Consider the following 22433-nt stretch of genomic DNA (forward strand, 5'->3'; position numbering starts at 1 on the left):
TTATCCTAATTTTCCTTGGCGTGGACCTCCATACATAGACTTGTAAGGATTGGTCAAAATGTCCTAACTCACACCCAGTTCCCCATCAACGTCGGGATAATAAGGTCAATAAGGATGTTGCCTTCATAGGTTTGAGGTCGAGTTTGCATTATCTTAGATTTCACAACTATAAGTATGTGATGTCCCATCCATATCTAACCAGAATGAAAATATAAGTAATATGTTTAAAATAAATTTTTTCTCCGTAACCGAATTAGTGCTCTACAAAAACATGTCCGTTCAAATTCTCGAGCAAAATCTCAAGTTGCCAATATCTTCAACGATTTGGAAACTACTACTTCTTTGTTTAATGCTGGTAATAGTTTACCTTCATTTTTTTGAAGAGATCTAAACATAACATAATAATAGATTAAGTCGGGTATTAATTCAAGATTTTAGCCTAAACCATTAAACACAACTTTGGAGAATGAAATCCTCAAATCAAGTTTAAACTTTAAACTTTTTTTTTGTTTATTTTGAGATCTAGAACCTTGATTTGTCCACAATCACACACTTTAAAATCAGATCATTGCCGATCAACTTTATCGAAATATCGAAAACCATTGCTCCCATGTTCCAACTCCGCTAATGGGTTCCTACTGTCAATCCCAAACCTGGATAAAGGAGAATAGTTTTGATAGGTCAGGGTAAAACTTTGTCGCACCTATGACATGAGTCAAATCGATTGCTCCCATGGTCCCACGTACTTTCACTAACAAATTCATATAGATTTTCAATTAGAAAAAAGATTAGACTAGTAAAACCACCAAAAAAAAACTAAAATAAAAAAAATAAAAAAAAGACAAAAACTAAAAACCAAGAAGAAACACACCTTTTTTTCTCTCTCTCCTCCCAGAATTTCTTTGTCCTCCGTGCTGTGCGTAACACCCCCGCCGCCGGCGGAGGCAATGCCGACATCAGCGACGAACAACCGCCCGGAAGACCTAATTCTCCGGCTTTCATCGCCGGAAAATCAGACAAAGTTCAAAGCACTTCGAGAATTGAAGAATCAGATCATCGGAAATCGCACGAAGAAGCTAACCTACGTCAAATTCGGCGTCGTAGTACCTGCTGTAGTGAATTCTCTCTCCTCCAGTGATTCTTCTGTCATCATTCAAGCTTCGGCAGTTATCGGAAGCTTCGCTTGTGGTGTTGATGCTGGTGTTAAGGCTGTGCTCGATGCTGGCGCTTTCTCTCTCCTCTTAGGTCTTGTTTCTCATTCCGACGCTAAGGTAATTTGATTTTTGGTGGATTATGGAATTGAATTGTGCGCGCGCTTGTGTTTGTGAATTGGAAGAGTTGTAAATTTTGAATTTTAGGTCAAATTGTGATTTGATGAAATGGTGAATTGTGAAAATTGAGGTGGTTTTGAGGTGGCTGTAGTTGTATGAGGAGGAATATGAATTGATTAGGTGATTTTGGTGTTGAAATTATTGATAATTTTGATGATAGGATAGGCTATTGTTCTGATTGATTTTGTATTTGAATGTATAATTTAGTCGGAGTTTGGGTTGAATTGAAGCTTGGTAATGAAATGTTGTGTAATTTGTCGTAAAAGATTTTTAATTTTCGAATTTTCTGCTGGAATTCGGTTTAATGGAAGGTTGTATTGTGAAAATTGATGTGTGAATTTTTTTTTAATGCGGTTGTATAAGGTTTGATTTGATTGTTTGATTTATTAGAAAGTTGAGGGGAACTGAAACACGGCGTTGAGTTCTGTATTATTTACCTTGTTGAGTTAGGGTTGTTGATTTTTAGTTCAAGATTGAATTGAAGGATGGCTGAAATGTGAAATTAATTTGGTTTTGAGGTTTATAAGTTAGAGGGGGATGTGAAAGGAACTAGGAAGCAGTGATTGATTTGGTATTGTGAGGTTTGATATTGATCTTGGAACTGTAAATTTGTAGAGGTTAGATAGAACTATGGGTGTGTTAATTCTGGAGTTCATAATTCTAGAATTGTAGCTCTTATTTAATTTGTTGAATGGGCTCTTTCTGAAAATTTAACTGGGTTTTGAGGTTAATTGGGTGTATGAGGGGAATTTTGAAACGGGGAGTTGATTTATGAGGTGGTTGTAAGGAATTATGAATTTTTCAGAATTTGTGTCGGTCACAGGGAATTTCTAGAGCAACTGAATAAATGCTTAAAAGTTCTGTATTTAATTGATGAAGGGTTTAGAGTTTGTGAGCTTGTTCTATTGTGTCGAATAGGGGAGCAGTTTGAAGAAAAATAGCTAATCTAAGATGATCTGAATCATTTAATGTATAAAAGGCTGTGGTTCTAGTGAAGGAGAGAATTGTGTCTATTAGTGATAGATATAAGCTGGTTATATTGGGTATATCCATGTCACTGTTCTTATGCTGACCAATAAAATAAAACTAAAGGATTTCGTATGGATGTTATTTAGCAAATATTATGGTTTTTATCTATTTGCTAAAACTAAGATGTTCAATCTGTGTGAAATGATGCTCTTGCAGTCCCAATTAATGTGCATTGTACTAGCGAAAGCGGTTTCCCACCCAAAGATCATTTCTGAGTCTCAACTGGATGCAACTTTGCAATAGTGTGTTGGCTTATAAATAATGAAGGTAGGTTTTGTTTGTATAGTTTGTTAGTACCCACCTAAGTGTGATGCAATTTGAAGCCTTCAGTTGTTATCAAAGATGTACATATGTTGTGATTGATTTCTGTGAGCTTTTCAAATATGCCTTTAGCAGTTTAGGCCCTTTACAGTGATGCAACAAAGACCAGTATTAGATCTATTAATGTCCAGTCTTGCCACTGCTTGGATTGTATTTTTACTCTGGGGTAGCAAAGTGACATTTGATGATTAAACCTAGAATCTTAAGTTGGTTTACTCGTATAAAATATGCATATATTTGTCGATTATATAACGTAATTGTGGTCACTGAACACAAAGTGTTTAAAGAAGAATCGACCTTGTATACCAAGTCTTGTGAAGCTTTTTAATCAATTGGTTTGCCTTGTGTGTGTGTGTGTGTTTCTGAAATCTACCTTAAGTTATTGATGCATATACAGGATTAAATAGTTATTTCACTTCACATGCGGTTGCTTTTATGTCTGCATTTATCTGTCTTTTGCAGTATAATCAAGACATATCTTTTTTCTTGGTGATTTTGAAACCTTAATGCTATGCAGGTTGTGGATGCTGCTGCTAGATCACTAAAAATAATATACCAGTCAAAGTTGGCCCCCAAGTATGATTTTCTTTCAAAGGAAAACATGGGCTTCCTTATTTCGCTATTGGATAGTGAGAGTGAAAATCTTACAGGACTTGGTGCAACTATTATTACGCACTCTTGTCAGATTATAGCAGAGCAGAAAGTGTTGTATGAGGCTGGCATCTTAAAGAAGCTTTTAGACCTTCTGCAAGGTTCCCTTAGCCAGAGAGATGCTAGTTTGGAGGCTCTAGCTGCTGTTAGTAGGAACAATCCTGATGTTAGTTCAGAGTTTTCTGAAGCCAATGATGGAAGAGCTTTTAGGGTTGTATGTGAACTGATGAAGGATAAGCATCCCCGGACAAGGCTTCTGGCCTCCATGTGCTTGATTGCTTTGTGGAACACTTCACCATGTCATCTACAAGATGTTGGGCTCAGATCAAAGCTGATACATATACTGGTTGAGCTTCTTGATGATCCTGGTCAAGTTGGCGATGAAGCTCCATTTGCTTTGTCCAGTTTGATTGCTGGAAAAGAGGACCTACAAAAATTAGCTTTTGAAGCAGATGTTATTGACAAAATGAGCAAGCACCTAAAGAAAGACCCATTACCAGCTAAACGTTTACAAGGGATATTCTTGGCTCTTGCTGATGTATGCTCAAAGTTGGAAGTCTGCAGGGCAAATCTTTTATCACTTGAGGTTTGTATCATATATTAGTTTCTCCTTGTTTGAAATTTAGTTGTAATGATATGTATTTATATGGATCAGCCGACCAGTTATTTTTTATACTTCGTATGTTTATTTATTTGATATTGTATCTTTTTCCAATTCATGTCACTATTGTTTGAGAGGGTTTGGTCACCTTTTTTAGAGCGTGGTGTGTGACAATAGATAATACTACCTTTGTTTCGATCTGATCACAACAGTTACTATGTGCACAAATTTTAAGAAAATTGGTAAGAGTGGGGGGAAAAGGTGGATAAACTGATAAAGTAATAAAGAGTGAATGGAAAAGTGAATATATTGCAGGTAAGAGGGGTGATGTAGTAAAGGAAGATTCTAAAATATGAAATAAAGTGATAGTGTTAAGAACTTTTAGAAACAAACCAAAAAGGAAAGTGTTAAAATCATTTGGAAACAGAGGTAGAGTTATTAATGTGTGCATCTTGTTTGTGAGCGTGACCATATAAATTGTTTATTATATATGATTTGAATAACTGAGATTAGCAATTTCATATGTATTTGCATTCCTCAATCATCGATTTCCTACTTTCATATATATTACCTCTCTTTTGAAATGATCCTTAATCATTTCCTATGATCTATACATCATTTTTCCTATATAATTCAAACTTTCATTTCCCCTTTAATTTACAAATCATTTTGTTGTGTGACTAGAAGAGCAGCTGGGGATACTAACTTCCAAGATTTACCTGGACAATTACTATTGTTTGATTGAGCAATTACTGCTATATAGGGTGGCATATCTACAAAATGACTCACCAAGTAGGACTTTCATGAATTAATGAGAAAGATTGCAGGGGATATCACCAAAAGTTTTTACTTTATAGTGAAACAATGAAATTAATTAGTTAAAGAATTTATTTGTACTGTCATTGAGGCATGCCAAAATCTATAGCAGAATAGTCAAATAGTATTGTTGGAGTACTTAAAAAAATGATAAAGTAAAAACGCGGTTAATAAACTGATGATGCATAATTTTTTACTTTGTTGATATAGGTACTCAAGTTGGTAGCTGAGGCATTAAATCATGACTGCTCTGAAGTACGAATTGCAGCTTGCATGTGTTTGCGGAGCGTTTCTCGGTCAGTCAAGGTTTGGACTTTTGATATCTGTAAAAAAGATTGTATTGCGTTTGTATATTTGCCATCTTTAGTGCATGATCCCATATTGCATTATTTCAGAATTTGAGTGCAGGTATGTTCATGAATGATCTGATCGTGATTCCGTTGATAAAGCTTCTAAATGATGCTTCGACTGCTGTCCAGGTACTGTTCTATCCTATTTGCAATGTTTTGTGTAATATGCTAAATATGCAGTAGAGTTCAAACAATGTTACTTAACAACTTTCTTGTCTATGACTCTTTACATTGGTGTTGATTATGAAGTAATCTTTAATTCTTAATTTCTTGGCTCCTTTTGGCCCCTTGACATTGTGGTAGCTGTTCCAGCTAGATGTATGGCTTGTTAAAGATACTCTGAGTGTAGATTACATGTGGTAGCTTGAGAAATGGGAATGGGATAGGAGTGAATAAGAAATAGTCGATCATGTTTAAATATGTGATAGTAAATTTATTTATTCACATGATTTTTTAGGGTGATACTTTTTCGTTAGAGATTGTGGTTTCTAATGTGAAAATTTGTGTTTTTTTTAATTTTTCCTTTTTTCTTGATTTTTTTTTTCTTTCTAAATTGGTATTAAGATTTAGGGCAACGCATGCGCCTGTTGTCTGATTGCCATCTTACAGTAGGGGCTTAACGCGTCGCAAGGCTGCCAAATACAATTCCTATTTCCTACCAACAGGTTGCAAATGACTTAAATACTGGACAGAGTATTGTAAGTGGTAGATTGACTTAAAAAACACCTATGTTTTTTTAAATGAGGGTAGATATGCACCCTTTGGTGCTAAAAAATGCTAAGTATGGGATTGGCCAAGGCTCAACGCCTTAGTGTGGGGGTGTTGGATGGTGATGCTGCTGCCCATGACCCTTGGGCCAAGGTACAACATCTTAATCTTAAAAAACACCTATTTTCGGCAATTGAGGGTAGTGTATTGGCTTGTCTTATGTTAAAACTAGATAATGCAAGGCCTAGGAAGGGAAATCAATACAAGCCAAGGCATTGCAAGGCCAAGACAAGGCATCTTAAGCCATGATGACGAAGGGTGAACTAGGCATGAATGAGATGGTTCCAAGCACCATGTAGGCTCTCGTATTCCTTTTAGAACTCTGAAGGCACTTCGATGCATAATGTAGTCGGATCAAAATATGTTTTCCTTAAGCCAAACTTGAAGGCTATAATGACGCAAAATCGGACTAATTTATTTCGAGGATTCCCGGTGTTTGAAAAATTTCAGGATTGTAGGGGATGCATCCCGGAAACATATAAGGATTATATAGTTAAATTAACAATTTAAAAGCAAATTGAACGATGCCAACAACTTCCTAGAGTCCATTGGAATTACCTTGACTTGCTTCCTTTTAAAATTAAAAAAATTGTCTTAAATTGAAGGCACAAAATCGAACTAATATCAAAGATTTCAAGATCAGTGTCAACAACTCAGAAGGTCATAGAGGTCATAAAATGTTGTTTAGAACTACTTACGATCAATTGTCGGTCATATAAAGGGAGGCATATATGTAAACAACTATATTGACACTTTAAAGGCAAAGTGGATTGTTTAAACTACTCAAATAACCTCTCGAGGTGTTGTGGTGTCCATGAGAAGCACCCTGTTTCCTTTTTGTGTCTTATAAAGTAAAAAATTGTCCAATACACAAGGCTATAATACACAAAATCGGACCAATTTCGAAGATTCGAAACTTGATGTCCGAACTCATGGGATTTGAGTAGATACTTCCCTAGGTTATATAATATTGTTTGGAACTATATATGACCAATAATCAGTCACATAAAACTATAAAAGCTCGTGGTGGCTTGGCTTTGAGTTAATAAAGGGAGGCGTGCATGTAAATGGTTAAATTGACCATTAAAAGGCAAAGTGGATGGTTCAAACCATCCAACTAGCCTCTCGAGGTATTGTGGGGTCCATGAAATGTACCTTGACTTATTTCCTTTTCGGCTCTTAATAGTAATAAAAAATTGTCTAAATTAAATGCCAAACACAAAATCAGATCTATTTCATAGGTTTCATTGTTTCAGGTTTCGGAGTTGAAAACTCTCGGGGCTTAGGTGGATGCATCCAAGTGTCATTATAATGTTTGAATCAGATATGTTACTATTTGGTCATACAAAGTGGCCAAGTTAATGAAGGGAGGCATCAGTTGTAAATGGCTAATTTGGCAATTTGAAGGTAAACGTACAATTTCAACCACCTCCTAGGGTGTCTGGAGTCCATTAGATGCACCTCAACTTATTTCCATTTTAGGATCAGAAAAGTAGAAAAATGCCGAAATTTCAATGCTATAATACACGAAATCAAATAAGTATCAAAGATCTCGGTACCATGTGTCAAAAACTCTAGGAATGGTAGGGGATGCAACTTTGAGGTCATATAATATTGTTTGGAACAATATATGATCACTAGGCACATAAAGGTGAAGGAAGGCTATACACAACAACTATTTAACCGTTTAATGGAAAAGTGGATGGTTCCAACGTGTTTCTTTTTCGGGTTCAAATAGTAAAATTTTGTGCAAAACTTAAGGATATAATATATTCTTGACTTAAGTGGATGCATCACAGGGTCTTATAATAATATTCAGAACTATATATATAATCACTAGTTGGTCTCATAAAGGCTTGTGGCGGTCTTAAGTTAACTAAGAGAGGTGTGTACATGAACGGCTAATTTGATTGTTTAAAGGCAAAGCGGATGGTTCCAACCACCCAAATGGCCTTCCGTGGTGTTGTGGGGTCCATATGAAGCACTTCTCCTGCTCCAAAGTAGTAATAAATTCTTCAAAACTGATAAGGCTGTTACACAAAATTGGACCTATTTCAGAGGTTTCTGAATCCAATGTAGAAAACTCTCAAGGCTTAAGTAGATGCATCTTGGTGTCATTAAATAATGTTTGGAACCATATATGACCACTAATCGGTCATATAAAGTCCCGTGGTTGCAAATTTAATGAAGGGAGGCGTAAGTTGTGAACACCTTTTTTGTTGTTCAAAGGTAAAGTGGATGGTTTCAACCACTTACCATGGAGTCGTGGAGTCCATGAGATGCACCTCAACTTATTTCATTTGGGGTCTAAAAAAGTAAAAAAATTGTTCAAGTTTGAAAGCTGTAATACACGAAATCGGATCTATATCAAAGATTTCGGGACCCAGTGTCGAAATCTCTAGGAATTGTAAGGGATGCATCCTTAGGTCATATAATATTGTTTGGAACTATATGTGACCACTATTGGGTCACATAAAAGCTTGTGGTGGCCTTTAGTTAATTAAGGGAGGCGTACGTAAATGGCTATATTGATTGTTTAAACGCAAAGTGGATAGTTCCAACCATTAAAAAAAGCCTCTCGACATGTTGTGGGGTCCATGGGAAGTACCTCAACTTGTTTTCTTTCCGTGTCTACTATACTAAATAATTGTCCTAAACCTAAAGCTATTATATACTCAAAATTTGATCATTTTCAGAAATTTTGGGACCGGGTGTTGAAGACTACCGGAATTTTAGTGGATGCTTCTCAGGGTCATATTACATTATTTGGAAGTAAATTTGACCAGCAGTTGGTCACAGAAAAACATGTAGTGGCCTTGAGTAATTGAGGGAGGCGTGTGCGTAAAAAACTGAATTAACACTTCAAAGGCTAAGTGGATGGTTCCAACCACACGCAAATGGCCTCCTGAAGTTTTGGGGTCCATGGGTAAAGCACCGGGACTTGTTTCCTTTTTTGGTCCCCAATAGTTAAAAGTTGTCCAAAACCTAGATACATAAGATCGGACCTATTTTGGAGGTTTCATGACCCGGTGTCGAAAACTCTCGGGGTTTAAGTGGATGCATCCTAATGTCTTATAATAATGTTTGCAACCATATATGACCACTAGTCGGTCATATAAAGTCCCGTGTTTGCCTTGAGTTAATAAAGGGAGACACAAGTTATATGGTTGAATTGGTAGTTTAAAGGCGAAACGGATGGTTCCAACCGCCTAAATGGATTCCCAAGGTGTTGTGGGGTCTACGGGAAGCACCTTTACCCGTTCCTTTTCCTAGTCTTGAAAAGTAGCTAATTTTGGAAAAATATTTCAAAATTGAAGTGAATGGGTAGGGTTTCTTCCGGGGTCATGTAAGTTGATTTGGAACCATGATAAACCTACTATAACATCAATAAATAACGTGGGTATACATATAATCTTCTTAGATGTTTAGGCAGTATCTCTTTGCTTAAGGTTTGAGAAATTAAATTAAGTGGTGTGGTATGGCTATGTTTGTATCTCAACACAGACTGTTTCCAGCCTATTGCTAACACTCAAAATCATTTTTTCACTTACATCTGTTAGTGGAAGTTGTTAATGCGTACTTGCATGTGAAGTATGTTTATTTGATTTTTATTGGGGTCTGAAATGAATCTGATTGTACCTTCTATTTTTGACAGAAGTCAGACTAAATTATCAGGGGTGTTTTATTTTAATTTGTTGCTTATGGATGAACTTTGGGTGGAATCTTCCTTATTAATAGTTATGTTTACATGTGACTCATTCAATTTTTTTCTCTATTGTTTAGATTGCAGCACTCAGTGCTTTATGTAATGTAGTGGTGGAATTCACAACGCGTAAATCCATCTTTCTTCAATATGGAGGTGTCAAACAACTTGTTCATCTGTCAACATCAATGGATTCTACTGTCAGGTTAAATGCCGTACGGGCTCTGAAAAACCTGATTTTCCTGGCCGAAAAACAGTTGAAAGGGGAAATATTTTTGGAGCTGTCACCTGCCACATTGTGGAGTCTCATATGTGGTAATAATTGCTGTTAACTAGTTATTGAAGAAAATTTTCGCATAAGATAATAGTTAAATCTACATATTATGATTCGCGACATTATGTGCATGCAGATCATGAGTCGTCTGTCCAAGAGCAAGCTATCTGTTTTGTTCGCAATCTTGTTGACGGATGTGTTGACTCTATTGAGTATATATTCACTGAAGAAGCTATCATATTACATGCCATTGTAAGACTACTGAGGAACACATCCAGTCCCGAAGTCTGCATTCAGGTTAGATATCTTGCAAGCTGTAAGGATATCAACAAAATGTGGTTTATGTTCCTTGCTTGTTCTTGATATGTTATTATGCTGATGGATGAATCGCCTTTTAAAATACTATCCTTCATAAGAAAGATAGTACTGCCTCCGTCCCACAATATATTGTGCCCGTTTCTCATTATTTATGGGAATTAAAGGAGAATGGAAGGAGTAGCAAGATTCCTTAAACTGCATCAAATGAATTAGTTTTCTGGTACATATTTCTTTGTATACTACTGTTTTTTTCTGTGGAAAAAATGCAATATATATATATATATATAGATAGATAGATAGAAAAGTTTGTGGAGGGATAGTAAGACTGAGAGAGATAAGGTGGATCTGTGGAGGGAAAGTGAGAAGAGCATCGGTTTTTCAGTCAATTCCATTCAATGAGTTAAAATGTTCTGTTAATTTTGTCAACAAAATCCAAATATTAAATAGTGGCACATTTTTTATTTTTTGTGTAAAAGTGTGGTATTTTTCAGAGGTTAGGTCAATTGTGAGGGTAAGTTTGTCCAAAAAAGTGTGATGTATTAGGAAAGATTCCAAATAGGTGCACCATTTTGGGACGCCTGAAAAGAAAAGGAACTATATTATGGGTTGGAGGGAGTAGTCCATAGCGTAATTCAGTTGATGATTACATTACTACATTATATTATCTCAGAAAGTATGTATCAGTTGCACTGTTCTTTTTCTTGAAAGACAGTAATTGCTACAAACTGTGTTGATTGAAGTAAAAGAAAGTGGGCTGTTTACCGATTGGCATGAATGTAGATAATTGCTGCAATCACTGAAAGGGCTTTGTGGTTCTGAATTCCAAGTTTGGAGCTTGGGTAAATTGCACTGCATGAATTCACTTTAGCTTGCTTGCAGATTTATGTTCACCCACTTATATACTTTGGCAAGAATGGTTCATCCTTTCATTTTCTGATACATAGATGTTGCTTAAGTATGAGTCCTTTTGTAGTTGCTGCTCATGGTAGAACTTGCTGAATATTTACTAACAATTTGTGAAAAGGATCAAATTCTAAGTTCATAGAGTATCGTTGTGGTCTTACAAAGCCTATGTTAAGTTTAGCACTGATATAATTTTCCTCGAACTACCTCCTCCAACCGCCTTTTTTTTTTTTTTTTTTTTTTTGCTTAGCTATTATTGTCATAATTTGCTTTCTCCTGCTAGGGAATGTATGTACTTGCAAATGTGGCAACTGGAAACGAATTCCACAAAGAAGCTGTACTGCAGCAACTCCTCCCACCAGGTGGTAGCGATGATCCATTCGTTTTGATCAAGCTTTTGCAGAGCAATGACAATAGACTACGCACAGCGACTGTTTGGACTGTTGTAAATCTAACTTTTCCCAGCAGCCCTGGTGCTTATGGTCGGCTTGTCAAGCTACGTAATGCTGGTGTATATACTTTGATAAAAAACATGGCAAATGATTCCTGCCTTGATGTCAAGGTGAATTATATATAACACAACTTAAAGCATCTGTGCCAAGTTAAATTTTCTATTATTTTTTATCTGAACTTAAAATATTCTTTATGTTTTCCCCCTTGTTGCAGCTTCGTGTCAAAACTGCATGGTTGCAATCTGTGGCGTTTTGTGACAACTCTACCTAGCCTTTCTTTGGCTAAGAAGAGGCCCCGGTGTAAGAGTCCAAGAGTTTGCACATTCATTTGTAACAGTCTGTAGCCCTATGTCCAGTAATTGGGGAGAACAGACAAAATATCCATCCTCATAGACCTCGAAATTTGCTGAATCTCAGCACAGAGATTGCAATGTATCTGAAAAACAAAAGGGATGGGGCAGTTCATAGTTGAGAAGTAGTAAAGGCATTGCAGCATTCTAGGTTAAAGCTCCTAGAATTTCAGTACTGCTTTGAATAGGGTCTATTATAGAAAATTGGTGTAGATTAGAGATTGTTGCTTAGATTCTTGAGATTAATCTCAGCTGTATTTTGAGCCATGTGAGACGGATTGTTCTAAGATTACAGGCCATGTAAATGAGGTTTTTGCCCATGGTATTATTGTAATAATTGTGATGGTTGCTTTATTTATCTGTATCATTCGATTTGAATTAATTCATTCAATGAGAATCTAAATAAGAAAAATTGTAATTATGATAGATCAAATCTTATTTTTTTAAGACGTGTACAACTGTAAGCATTGAAGCCTAACTTGGGGACATTATCAGGCTGCCTTTTCTTAAATTAGTGTGGAAGATTTTGAACTGGTACAAAGCTGATAAAAGAGAGTTGGTAGAAGTTTAACAAAAACTGACATGAAGTTAAGACTGGAACTTGCTTCAATAGTTTTCACAAAAATCAGATTCACAAATACATGCTCTGATAATACAAAGTTAATCTGAAATATTACATATAAAGCATCTAAAAGTGCCCCTTAAATTATTCTGGATTCTGGAAGACATCATAAAAAGGAACTGGAGTAGAAAAAAAAAAAAAAAAAAAAGTAAAGAAAAGCCATGACTAAATGACTGTAAAATCACCGTCCCTTCGAGAGTGCCTCGTTCAGGTCTTCCTGTGATGAGGGGAAGAGCTCAATGTAGCGACTTCCAAGGGACTTCCTGTCCTTTTCCATTGCAGCCTCTGAATCTTCAGCGCTAGCAAACTCCACAAAAGCCTCGCCAGTTGGCCTCCCATCAGACATAGATGTAATATGGATTGAATCTTCTGACAATACAAATCCGTTGAAAAATTCTATTATGTCCTCCTTTGTGGCTGAAAAAGGCAATCCCCTCAATTTTAAGACTCCAGTATGTTTCACTGGCTCGTTTAGGTCATCTTGAGAATTTGCCCTGCTTGTTAAAGAAACAAGTTAACAAGTGAAGATTTTGATCAGCCTATGAACTACATTATATTGAGTAAACCCTCAAAGAATAATGAGTTTATAACACAGAAGCTTAAAACATACACAAATATCCAGAATTCTTTATCAGAAATCAAACCAGATGACATGTGAAGTAGCTACTTTGGTAATACTCCCTCCATATTTTTATGTACCTATTTATTGCGGACTCTTGTTTCTAAGAGAGTTAAGTTGGTGTAAGAAAAGGTGAATAAATTACTACCTCCGTTACATATTAGTTGCAACTTTGGAATATTTTACGTCTCTCAAATAATACCCCAAAGTTGCAACCAATATGTAACGGAGGTAGTAAGAGAAAATAAAAAGTGGGTGGGTGTAGAGTGAGGCGGAAAGTGTAAATATTGTAATGGGTACATCATAAAAAAAAATACTTCAAAATTATGGGTACATCTTTTGGAAAGAGAGGAAGTACATACTTTTCCATCAAAAAAAACTTTAAATGTGATTCTTGGAATCTTGGGAACATGTCCATTGTCCAAAAGGATGATAGCCAAAGTTAATAAAATTAGCAATTTGCAAAAAAAAAAAAAAAAAAAAAAAACAAACAAACAAACATACAAACTTCCGTTAAATGGTAATTAGAGATTTCATTAAGACAAATCATATAGGATGATGGGCATAGGTTGGTTAAAAAGAAACACATAGATCATGCATGCAAACTGAAGTTTAGGGGAAAGAAAAGACAAGATACACACCTTCCTTTAGCAATTGCGTCATCCATCTCTTCCCGAAGTGCAGGAAATAGCTCAACATATCGACTCCCAAGAGTCATTTTGTCTTTAACCATTGCAGCCCTAGAATCCTCAGGACCAGGAAACTCCACAAAAGCTTCCCCAGATGGCCTACCAGCATAATTGTACGTGATATGAATAGCATCATCTGCAAGAACATAATCTTTAAAGAAATTCTTGATATCCTCCCTTCTAGCTGAAAAAGGCAAACCTCTTAATCGCAATATTCCTGTGTGTTCCAACTGTTCCTTTCCTTCATCATATGACTTTGCTCTAGAACCACGACGTGGAGAAACACCACTAGCCTCTGAAACTTCATTTGAAATAGCTTTATAATATTCATGCCTCTTGCCTCGGAAAACCTCTACATATCTCCGACCAATATTCTGTCTATTTCTCTGGAGGGCAAAATCCACCTGCATAGGATAGCCCAGAACACAATATGCTTCCCCAGAAAAGCGACCCCCTTTATGAACAAATAGGATATCAACAAGGTCCAAACCACGAAGAAACTCTTGAACATCTGCCTCAGTACAGTCAAAGGGCAGACCACGGAGTCGGACAACAGGGAATGGGGGAAGTTGGCTGACGTATCCAGCATATGGAGAAGGGTTATACATAATACTTGAACCAGGTGAAGCTCCATAGGGGGTTGAGGCTCCATAGCCAGGTGAAGCCCCATAGCCAGGTGATGCCCCATAATATGAAGATCCTTGCTCCATCAACCGTTGTCTCTTTGGACCCATTTCTCGACCATCAGCATAATCTCCATACCTAATCATTATTTCAAATCCATAAATAAGCAACTGACAAGGAAATAAGACATACATTCAAATTTCGCCATGACATCAGTAAGCCACCAAGTACTCTAGTTCAGATTACAGGGGTCTAGCCATCAACTCATAACCGGCAAGCCTGTCACTTTACCAGCCAATGTTACCTATAACATAACTACACAAGGACATTTCCACCTTCAACGAGGACATATATATCACCTACAACATTCAAATCTCTGTCCTCAACTGTAGAAGTCATAGTCGCGCTTACATATCTAAATTGAAGCGAGCTACTACTTCACAAACGAAGTATTTTTTACAGATTCCCCAAAATATATCCAACAATCGCACAAATTTATACTGTGAAATCGTATTTCTCACAAAAGCAGCTAATTGTTAGCTCTCATTTCAATTTCAAAAAAATGCAATTTCAATTATAAGCATATAACAGTGCTAAAACCCTAGATCATAATCAATCAAATTACACCAAAATAAAACCAAATTGTAGCTTCTTTCGCATATTTCAGCTTCAAAAATACCCAAAAAAGAATCATAATAACAGTAAATCAACCCTAATTTTATCAATTAAAAAATTATCAAGTTCCCAAGCTTTTCTTCCTATCATATATCAATTGAATCTATGAAACATCATTCAGATACCCGACTTTAAACAGCTAGCAAAATCATACGAAATACTCAAAGTGTTAAGTTATAAAACACTAAGAATATAATCAAATGTAAAATAAGCAAAAATCAATGCAAGATTATCAAAAAAATTAAAAATTATATAGTATTAAAATCAAATATTTCGCAGAAAAATCAAATCAAACAAAATAGACTTACCCTCCTCTGTTGTAAAACATCGTATTTAGAATTCAGGAAATTTGTCGTCTGAAACCCTTGAATTTTCTCTCTCTATTCTCTAACAGTTTCTCTCTCCTGTTTTTTCTTGCTGATTTCTAGGGTGTTTTCCAGGAGCTCGTGTTCTTCGGAGTCTTTATTAATTGAATGGGCTTTAAGTTTCAATGTTATGGGCTTTAAGTTTACAAAAGTTATGGGCTTTTGCAAGGTTGACCTATTTTTTTTTTTTTTTTTTTTTTTTTAAATATAAAAATTAAATGAGTAATTTTTTTGGAGAAAATAAAACGAGTAATTGTTTTTGAAGAAAACAAATCGAGTAATGTTAATAACTATACAATAGTGTAATAATATTATACCGTCAAAGTTTAATCATGAGTTGTTTTCAAAACAAAAATCGATGAGCAGTTCTTCGTATAAAGGATATCTTGGGGACTATCTTAGCTTGATGTCGTGAATGGAGCGGTTAAGAGCTGCCCATTTAAACAAGTTTAAATTGCAAAAGAGAAAGAAGGCCCTCATCCTTTGAACCGTTCACTACCAAACATAGCGGCATATAAATCACGAGTAAATTCAATCAACAAAGCACAAGCTCCGACAAGCCCATACAACCATATACTACTATAAAAACCAAGTCGTTTGAACCCTTTTCTCTCGTTTTCGTGGTCTCCGGTTTGCATTTATGCTAAATTTTCACTAGTTCCACTAACACATCTCAATCAACAAACCCAAAATTTGATTCCCTTTAACAATAAGGCTTGAATCCAAGAAAAAATCACCAAAAACTTCATCCACCATATTTTCACACTTCCTAATCTCATAAACTACTAATTCTTTAACTTTAGCATATGCTTCATCAACTTTTTTTAGTATGAGAATTCCTAATAGGAGTATTAATCACTTTTTTTTTTTGCAACTTCAAGTCCCATCTTCATCTCAAAGTAATTCCTAGGAAAGAGTGAGGAAGGAAAGGGTACATTTGGTTTTTTAAAAGGGTATATTAAGTAGATGAAGGTTGTATTTAGCAACCCTGATTTTAATTCATGACCCAAAATTTTCGGGTCGATTTCCAGGTCGATATTGGGTCGGGTTTGATTTTGCGAGGTACACTTACTCAAAAAACTAATAAATGTGACAGAACCAAACTCAGCAAATCAAAAATCAAATGGTATTACCTTCAATTTCAACAATGTCATTCTCTCCACTATTTCCACCATCTTCTTCTTCAACTTTTCACCAAAATTACAACCTCTTTTATCATCATCTTCTTCCTCCTCTTCTTCATCATCAATGTCTCAAACCACTTTCTCACAGCAACACCAATTTCACCCTAAAATCCCACTCCCCTCGCCCGCCATCTTCCTCTCTGTCTTCGCCGCCCGAAAGCGGCGAAGACGAGAGCGAAGTTGTGAAAGGCATTGCCGAGGTTGTATCCGAAGCCGGGGTGGAACCACAAATTGTTTCGGAACAAATCGCTTGTAAGGCGCCGCAGTATGCTAAGATGCTGAGGGATAGTGTTTCGGAGCTCGACGAGCTGTCGTTGTGGGACTCTTGGATGAAGGTGGAAATGGCGGCGGCACCCCTCACTTTGAAGGAGAAGATTAAGTACATTGCTAAGGAGAAAGGTGATAATGGGAAAATCCCTTATTTGGAGAGTCTTGGGTTGAGTCTTGCTTCTGCTATTCATCTTGCTCGCCTTCTTTCATCTCAGTCTCTTTCTTCTCTCATTCATAAGGTTTGTTAGTCTTACTTGAATATCTTTTTCTGGGTTTTTGATGTTTTGTTTTAATACTCCGTAATTTTTATTTGCTCAATTATTTTGGATTAGAATGAGCTTTTGATTGTTGGATTAGAATGAGGTTTTATTTGTTAGTCTTATTTCTGGATTTGCATTAGAATTAGATAGGGGAGCTTTGTTGATGGTTACACGGAATAGCCATTTTTTGCTCTTGGAATAAGGCTTTGATAGATTGGTTGATTGATGTCATAAAGAAGCAAAATTTTGATGTTAGGCTATGCATTTGATTTTGGTTTTTGGGTATTTTTAAGTCTCATAAATAACCCTTTTTTGAAGGGTAAATGACAATTGTTAAGCTCTTGAATTGTGATTCTGGTATTGATGTAGGAAGAGGAAGATATGTTAGAAGCTGCTACTAATTGTAAGCTTAATTATTTAAGTATGCTCATGTTCTAGGACTTTTGGCTTCATGTATTGGAAAATTGCGAAACTAAATATCTTCCATCATGAGCTTGGTGGGCGTGGTGGTTGAAGTTCGCCTTGTTGGCCTAGTATTTTACAAATAAAAGTAATGCTATTCAGAATAAAACTTGATTTTGGATTGTGGAATTGATGAACTGACATCTGAACTGCTGGTTGTAGTGTGAAGTGGCAGTAGTAATTCATTCATTTTTCGACACTTTATAATTGAAATTGTCTGTATAAGTGCTTAAACTACTTTAGTTATTCCTTTTCAACTTGTAATCACCTTCCTCTGATAGAGGAGAGAGAAGTGACTATCATTGATCTTTTTGTTGCAATGATTTCTTCATTTTCTTTCATGGTTATAAAAGGGAAGGAAACAATTCTTGGGGTCTTTTGCTGAAGTGTTGAGCACTTCCAATGTCTCCAATAGCTGTGGCATCTTAACTTGCTGCTAGCTAACTGGGTTGCTTCAGTGTATGGTGTAAAAGGCACTTTCTGGATTGCTGCTTATATGGTGTTTGTTATAGGTTTTGTATGTCAAGGAAATATGTTTTTCTGGCAGTGATGACAAAAGACAAATTGGTAAGCGCGCCCGTCGTATGATGCAGTACCTTTCAATTTCAATAGATGAGGATTTGCAACAAACTTTATCATTCTTTGAAAAGGTGAGTTTTCGTCACTAAGTATTGTGTGTGTGTCGGTGTGTGTATATATCTGGTAGTTAAATAGAAGCCCTAATCTCTTGTGACTTTGAAGCTGGTTTACATTTTGGTTACTTAATACGTAGTATTTGTTAGAACTTAGAAGTGGTGGATTTAATTCCGGGTTAAAGGGAGCCCTGAGGATTAAATTTGTTGGATTATTGATATTAATGAATGACAATGGCCTCAAATTTTTAAATCAAGAACTGCGTCATTATGTTCAATATTCATGACATCAAAAATCAAAATAGCTTATATTGAAACTTAGGGTTTGTAGTTCAATTCTGTCTCCTTAAACTGTCTTTCAACCCATTGGTTTGCCAAAAGCATCAGTTCATGACACTAGTCCTTAACTACTATTGAAGCGACAACCACCCTTTCATTTTTTCCCTCCCAAATTTCCCTCCCAATTCCCCTTAATGAATATAAGTTAATGAATGTGCTTTGAAAATAGAAGTTTACATATTGATTAATTGATATATAACTAATTAACTATAGATAGTATTTTTTAATCATAAGTAAAACCTGATTTTTGAATAATTGTATTTAGTAAAGATCAAGTTTTGATTTATGTAAGAGTACTTCGTACATTATTTAATAATTGAGCATTTGCTCGTGAATTATCTAGTTATACTAATACTTCATCCGTTTTGTTTTAATTGCAACAAACTCAAGTGGGTGGACTCCTAGGCAATATTTTATTGCGGGAGGAAAATGGATGGGGAGAGAAAGTGGGGCCTATAATGAAGAGAGAGATAGGAACAAGAGACTTGCAAATTAGGAAAGAAAACATTTGTTGCAATTAATTTGAAATTTCTATTTTTGGTAATTGTTGCAACTAAAAAGAAACGGAGGAAGTATGCTTTTCTGTGTTGTATTTAAGGGTTGCTTCCCTTGTTGCTCCAACAGATTGAAGCAAGACGTGGTGGTTTGAATATGTTAGGATCATATGACGCTTCTTTTAGGTATCTCATTGAGTCATTTCCTCGCATTCTTCTGCTATCAGTAGAGTCGAATATGAAACCAATGATGAACTTCATGGAGAATGTTGGAGTTCCAAGAGAATGCATGGGAGATGTTTTACTACTATTTCCTCCACTATTTTTTCATGACATTGAAGAAGAAATTCGAGCTGGATCGTGGACATTTGAGATGGTAAAAATAAATATATAATTTTTTCTATGGTTGATTTTTACCTTCATAGATATTGGTACTTATAAAATTTTATGCTTCTTCTTCCAGAAACTTTGTATGACTTGAAATGCACTGGCATTGTGGCATCTTGAATAAAACTCTTGAGTTTATTCTGCCAATAATGAATTTTACTTGTCTGGTGCATTCTAAGATCATTCTGCCAATAATGTAATTTACTTGTTTGGTGAAGTTTACTTAGTCTTGCCCCTGCTAACTTTTGTCTGTGCTATCACGCACTTTGCGTTCTCAGGGATGATTTTGCATTATGACTTTTGCTATTGCCTACTTTGTCTTACTGATAATTAATACTTATTCTGTCTTCTAGGTTGGAGCACTGGACAAAAAATTAGGCAGGATGTTGGCGAAATATCCTTGGATGCTGTCAAAAAGCATTCAGAAAAATTATAATGATATTTTGGCTTTCTTTGAAACTGAGAAGGTAAGGTGTTACAAACCTGATGTGTTCACATCAGTAGCTATCTTCATCGATATATTTTTTCCATGACCTATGTGATTGCATTGTAAATAATATGCAAGATAACTGACTATCCTCTTGGTAAAACATTGTTGTGCAGAGTTATAGGGTATAGTGTATTTAGATATTTACTATGTAGAAAAGAAGCCATGGCCTCAGTGTCAGTTCTTAGTTTCTGTTTCTGACAAATAATGCTTGTAATCCAATATAATCATCCTCTTGGTGCAGCAAGTCCACTTGCTGTGAATGTGTGGCCCTTCGTATTGTAGTTTATGCATATTGTTGAAATTCAAAACTTGTAAACATGTCTCCAGACTTTCGTAGTGGTTTAGCCTGAAAATATCAATTGTGATTAAACATATTCAATGTTGGATACACTTATTCTTCTTTTTTTTTTTTCTTTTCTTTTTCCTGCATTTCAATTTATATTATCTGTTACTGCGTTTATGGATTGTTGTCTTTTGGTTGTTGATGGTTTAGTGTTGGGCTATTTGAATTAAACTTGTTTAAGAATCCAAGGTCATGTGCATCCCAACCCCCTTCCTTCACAGGGTTAAGGCCTCTGTAGATGTCCAACAGCACTTAACAGTATCAGCAGCATACTCATGATTGCTTTTATTTATGGATGAATCTGTTCATGGCAGATACCAAAAGTGAGCATAGAGCGAGCAATTAGGGACTGGCCACTTCTGCTGGGCTGTTCAGCAAGCAAGCTGAAGCCAATGATAGAAGAATTAGATGACCAAGGTGTGAGAACTACAAAACTAGGTAAGGTTATAGCTACAAGTCCTCAGCTTCTACTGCGGCGACCCGAGGAGTTTCGGAAGGTAACTTGGTGCTGCTTGTTCTATTTTAATATATTTTTTTTCTTTCTATGGGCTGTTCTGCACTTCTGCTTAAACATTTATTCTTTACTTTGTTGCTGCTGATATGATATTTCTGAAGACATCTTTTGCATTTGAATCAGCATTGATTAGAGCTGCTAAACTTTTGTTCCTTGTCTTCTATTGTTTTTATCAAAACTGCTCTCTTCTTCTCATGCCCAATGAGTCATGTACCACCTGTTCTTTTCTCGGTTCATTGCTTTCGGGAGGCTGTTTCATCTGTTCATTATAGTCTAAGTGGAACGTTTTTGGTTATATAGGTGGTTATTTTTCTGCAAGATATGGGTTTTGACAAGGAGAGCATTGGTACAATCCTAGCTCGGTGCCCTGAAATTTTTGCTACAAGAACTGTGGAAACTTTTCAGAAAAAGCTTGAATTCTTGACTAGCTTGGGCATATCAAAAAAAGATCTCCCTCGGGTAATAAAAAAATACCCTGAGTTTTTGATATCTGATGTGGGTAGTACCATCAAGCCAAGGTGAAGCTCTGAACTGGCTTTGCATATTTACTTTTACCAAAGTGCTGTTTAAACATATTGCCACAGATAGTGGGCGCACAAAGCATGCTATCACATACCATACCAATTGAATCATTACCGCAGAAAGTTAGTTTGGAAAGTTTTCCAGTCATACTCGCATAACTGATTTTATGTATTCTCCGTGTATAACAGACTGAGGTACTTGATGAACTCTGGGTTAACTGAGAGACATATTGCTACAATGATTGTACGCTTCTCTCCTCTTCTTGGGTACAGCATTGAGGAAGTATTGAGGCCAAAATTGCAGTTCCTGGTCTACACCATGGGCAAGTCAGTGAAGGACGTTGTGGATTATCCCAGGTATTTCAGCTACTCAATGGAAAAGAAAATAAAGCCAAGGTTTCTATTGCTAAGAAGCAGAAATATAAACATTAGCCTGAAAGATATGTTAGCCAAGAATGATGATGAGTTCACAACTGAATTCTTGGCCATAGAAAGAACTTTTGTGTCTGATAGGTAGAACGGTCTAATTTCATGTTCTGATATGTACATATCTTATGCGAGGTTTTTTTCATAGTGTAGAATTATTAGACCTGCAGTAGTATAGTCTGTATATAAACAAAAACTTTTGTATACATCCGATGTACAGTAATATTATTGTACATCGAGGTAACTTTTATTGAATTTAAGGTTTTAAGGTAACTTTTAGACTTTTTTGGGTAATTTTTATCAATAAAGTATAAATAACTTTTATTTATATCAGGATAACTTATAATATATATAGGGAAACTTTCATTCATTACAGGGTAATTTTTGATCATTTTAAGGTAACTATATAGCAGATGTACAATAATTTATTGTACATCCGATTTTTTTAAATGTTTGTCCGTTGTGAGTGGGAGATAGCTTAGGTGATTAGAGCTTCCCTTTCGATTTCAGGGAATCATGGGATTGATTCTCATCAAAAATAAGTTTTAATCATTGAATTGTTTTCGAAACAAAATCGATGAGTAGTACTCCATATGAAGGATATATTGAGGATAATCTTAGCTTGATGTCGTGATTAGACCCGCCAAGGA

General features: G+C 35.9%; 3 protein-coding genes across 4 annotated transcripts; 2 read left to right on the forward strand and 1 right to left on the reverse strand.

The window, feature by feature from the left end:
- The first annotated feature begins 586 nt into the window (after window positions 1-586).
- Window positions 587-12293, forward strand: LOC110736218 (armadillo repeat-containing protein 8-like). 2 transcript variants are annotated; one of them, XM_021916382.1, is made up of 9 exons: window positions 1177-1271; window positions 2517-2627; window positions 3199-3918; window positions 4960-5055; window positions 5145-5228; window positions 9651-9885; window positions 9981-10141; window positions 11349-11627; window positions 11732-12293. In XM_021916382.1, exons 2-9 carry the CDS (start codon window positions 2622-2624, stop codon window positions 11786-11788), a joined length of 1638 nt encoding a protein of 545 aa, XP_021772074.1. In that variant the 5' UTR covers window positions 1177-1271; window positions 2517-2621; the 3' UTR covers window positions 11789-12293. The 2 variants fall into 2 exon arrangements, with proteins under 2 accessions (XP_021772073.1, XP_021772074.1); XM_021916381.1 differs by lacking the exon at window positions 2517-2627 and having other exon boundaries at window positions 587-1271.
- Window positions 12294-12450: 157 nt separating this feature from the next.
- On the reverse strand, window positions 12451-15553 carry LOC110736220 (heterogeneous nuclear ribonucleoprotein H-like). The gene is made up of 3 exons (XM_021916383.1): window positions 15405-15553; window positions 13750-14559; window positions 12451-12983 (listed from the first exon to the last, which is right to left on the reverse strand). The coding sequence occupies exons 1-3, from the start codon at window positions 15422-15424 to the stop codon at window positions 12671-12673; spliced, it is 1143 nt and encodes a 380-aa protein (XP_021772075.1). The 5' UTR covers window positions 15425-15553; the 3' UTR covers window positions 12451-12670.
- Window positions 15554-16499: 946 nt separating this feature from the next.
- On the forward strand, window positions 16500-22053 carry LOC110736221 (transcription termination factor MTERF2, chloroplastic-like). Its single transcript, XM_021916384.1, has 7 exons — window positions 16500-17154; window positions 18150-18287; window positions 19233-19478; window positions 19843-19956; window positions 20637-20819; window positions 21137-21354; window positions 21547-22053. Exons 1-7 carry the CDS (start codon window positions 16585-16587, stop codon window positions 21872-21874), a joined length of 1797 nt encoding a protein of 598 aa, XP_021772076.1. The 5' UTR covers window positions 16500-16584; the 3' UTR covers window positions 21875-22053.
- The last annotated feature ends 380 nt before the right edge of the window (window positions 22054-22433 follow it).

Source organism: Chenopodium quinoa, unplaced genomic scaffold, assembly GCF_001683475.1.
Source record: "Chenopodium quinoa cultivar QQ74 unplaced genomic scaffold, ASM168347v1, whole genome shotgun sequence".
Classification (NCBI taxonomy): Eukaryota; Viridiplantae; Streptophyta; class Magnoliopsida; order Caryophyllales; family Amaranthaceae; genus Chenopodium; species Chenopodium quinoa.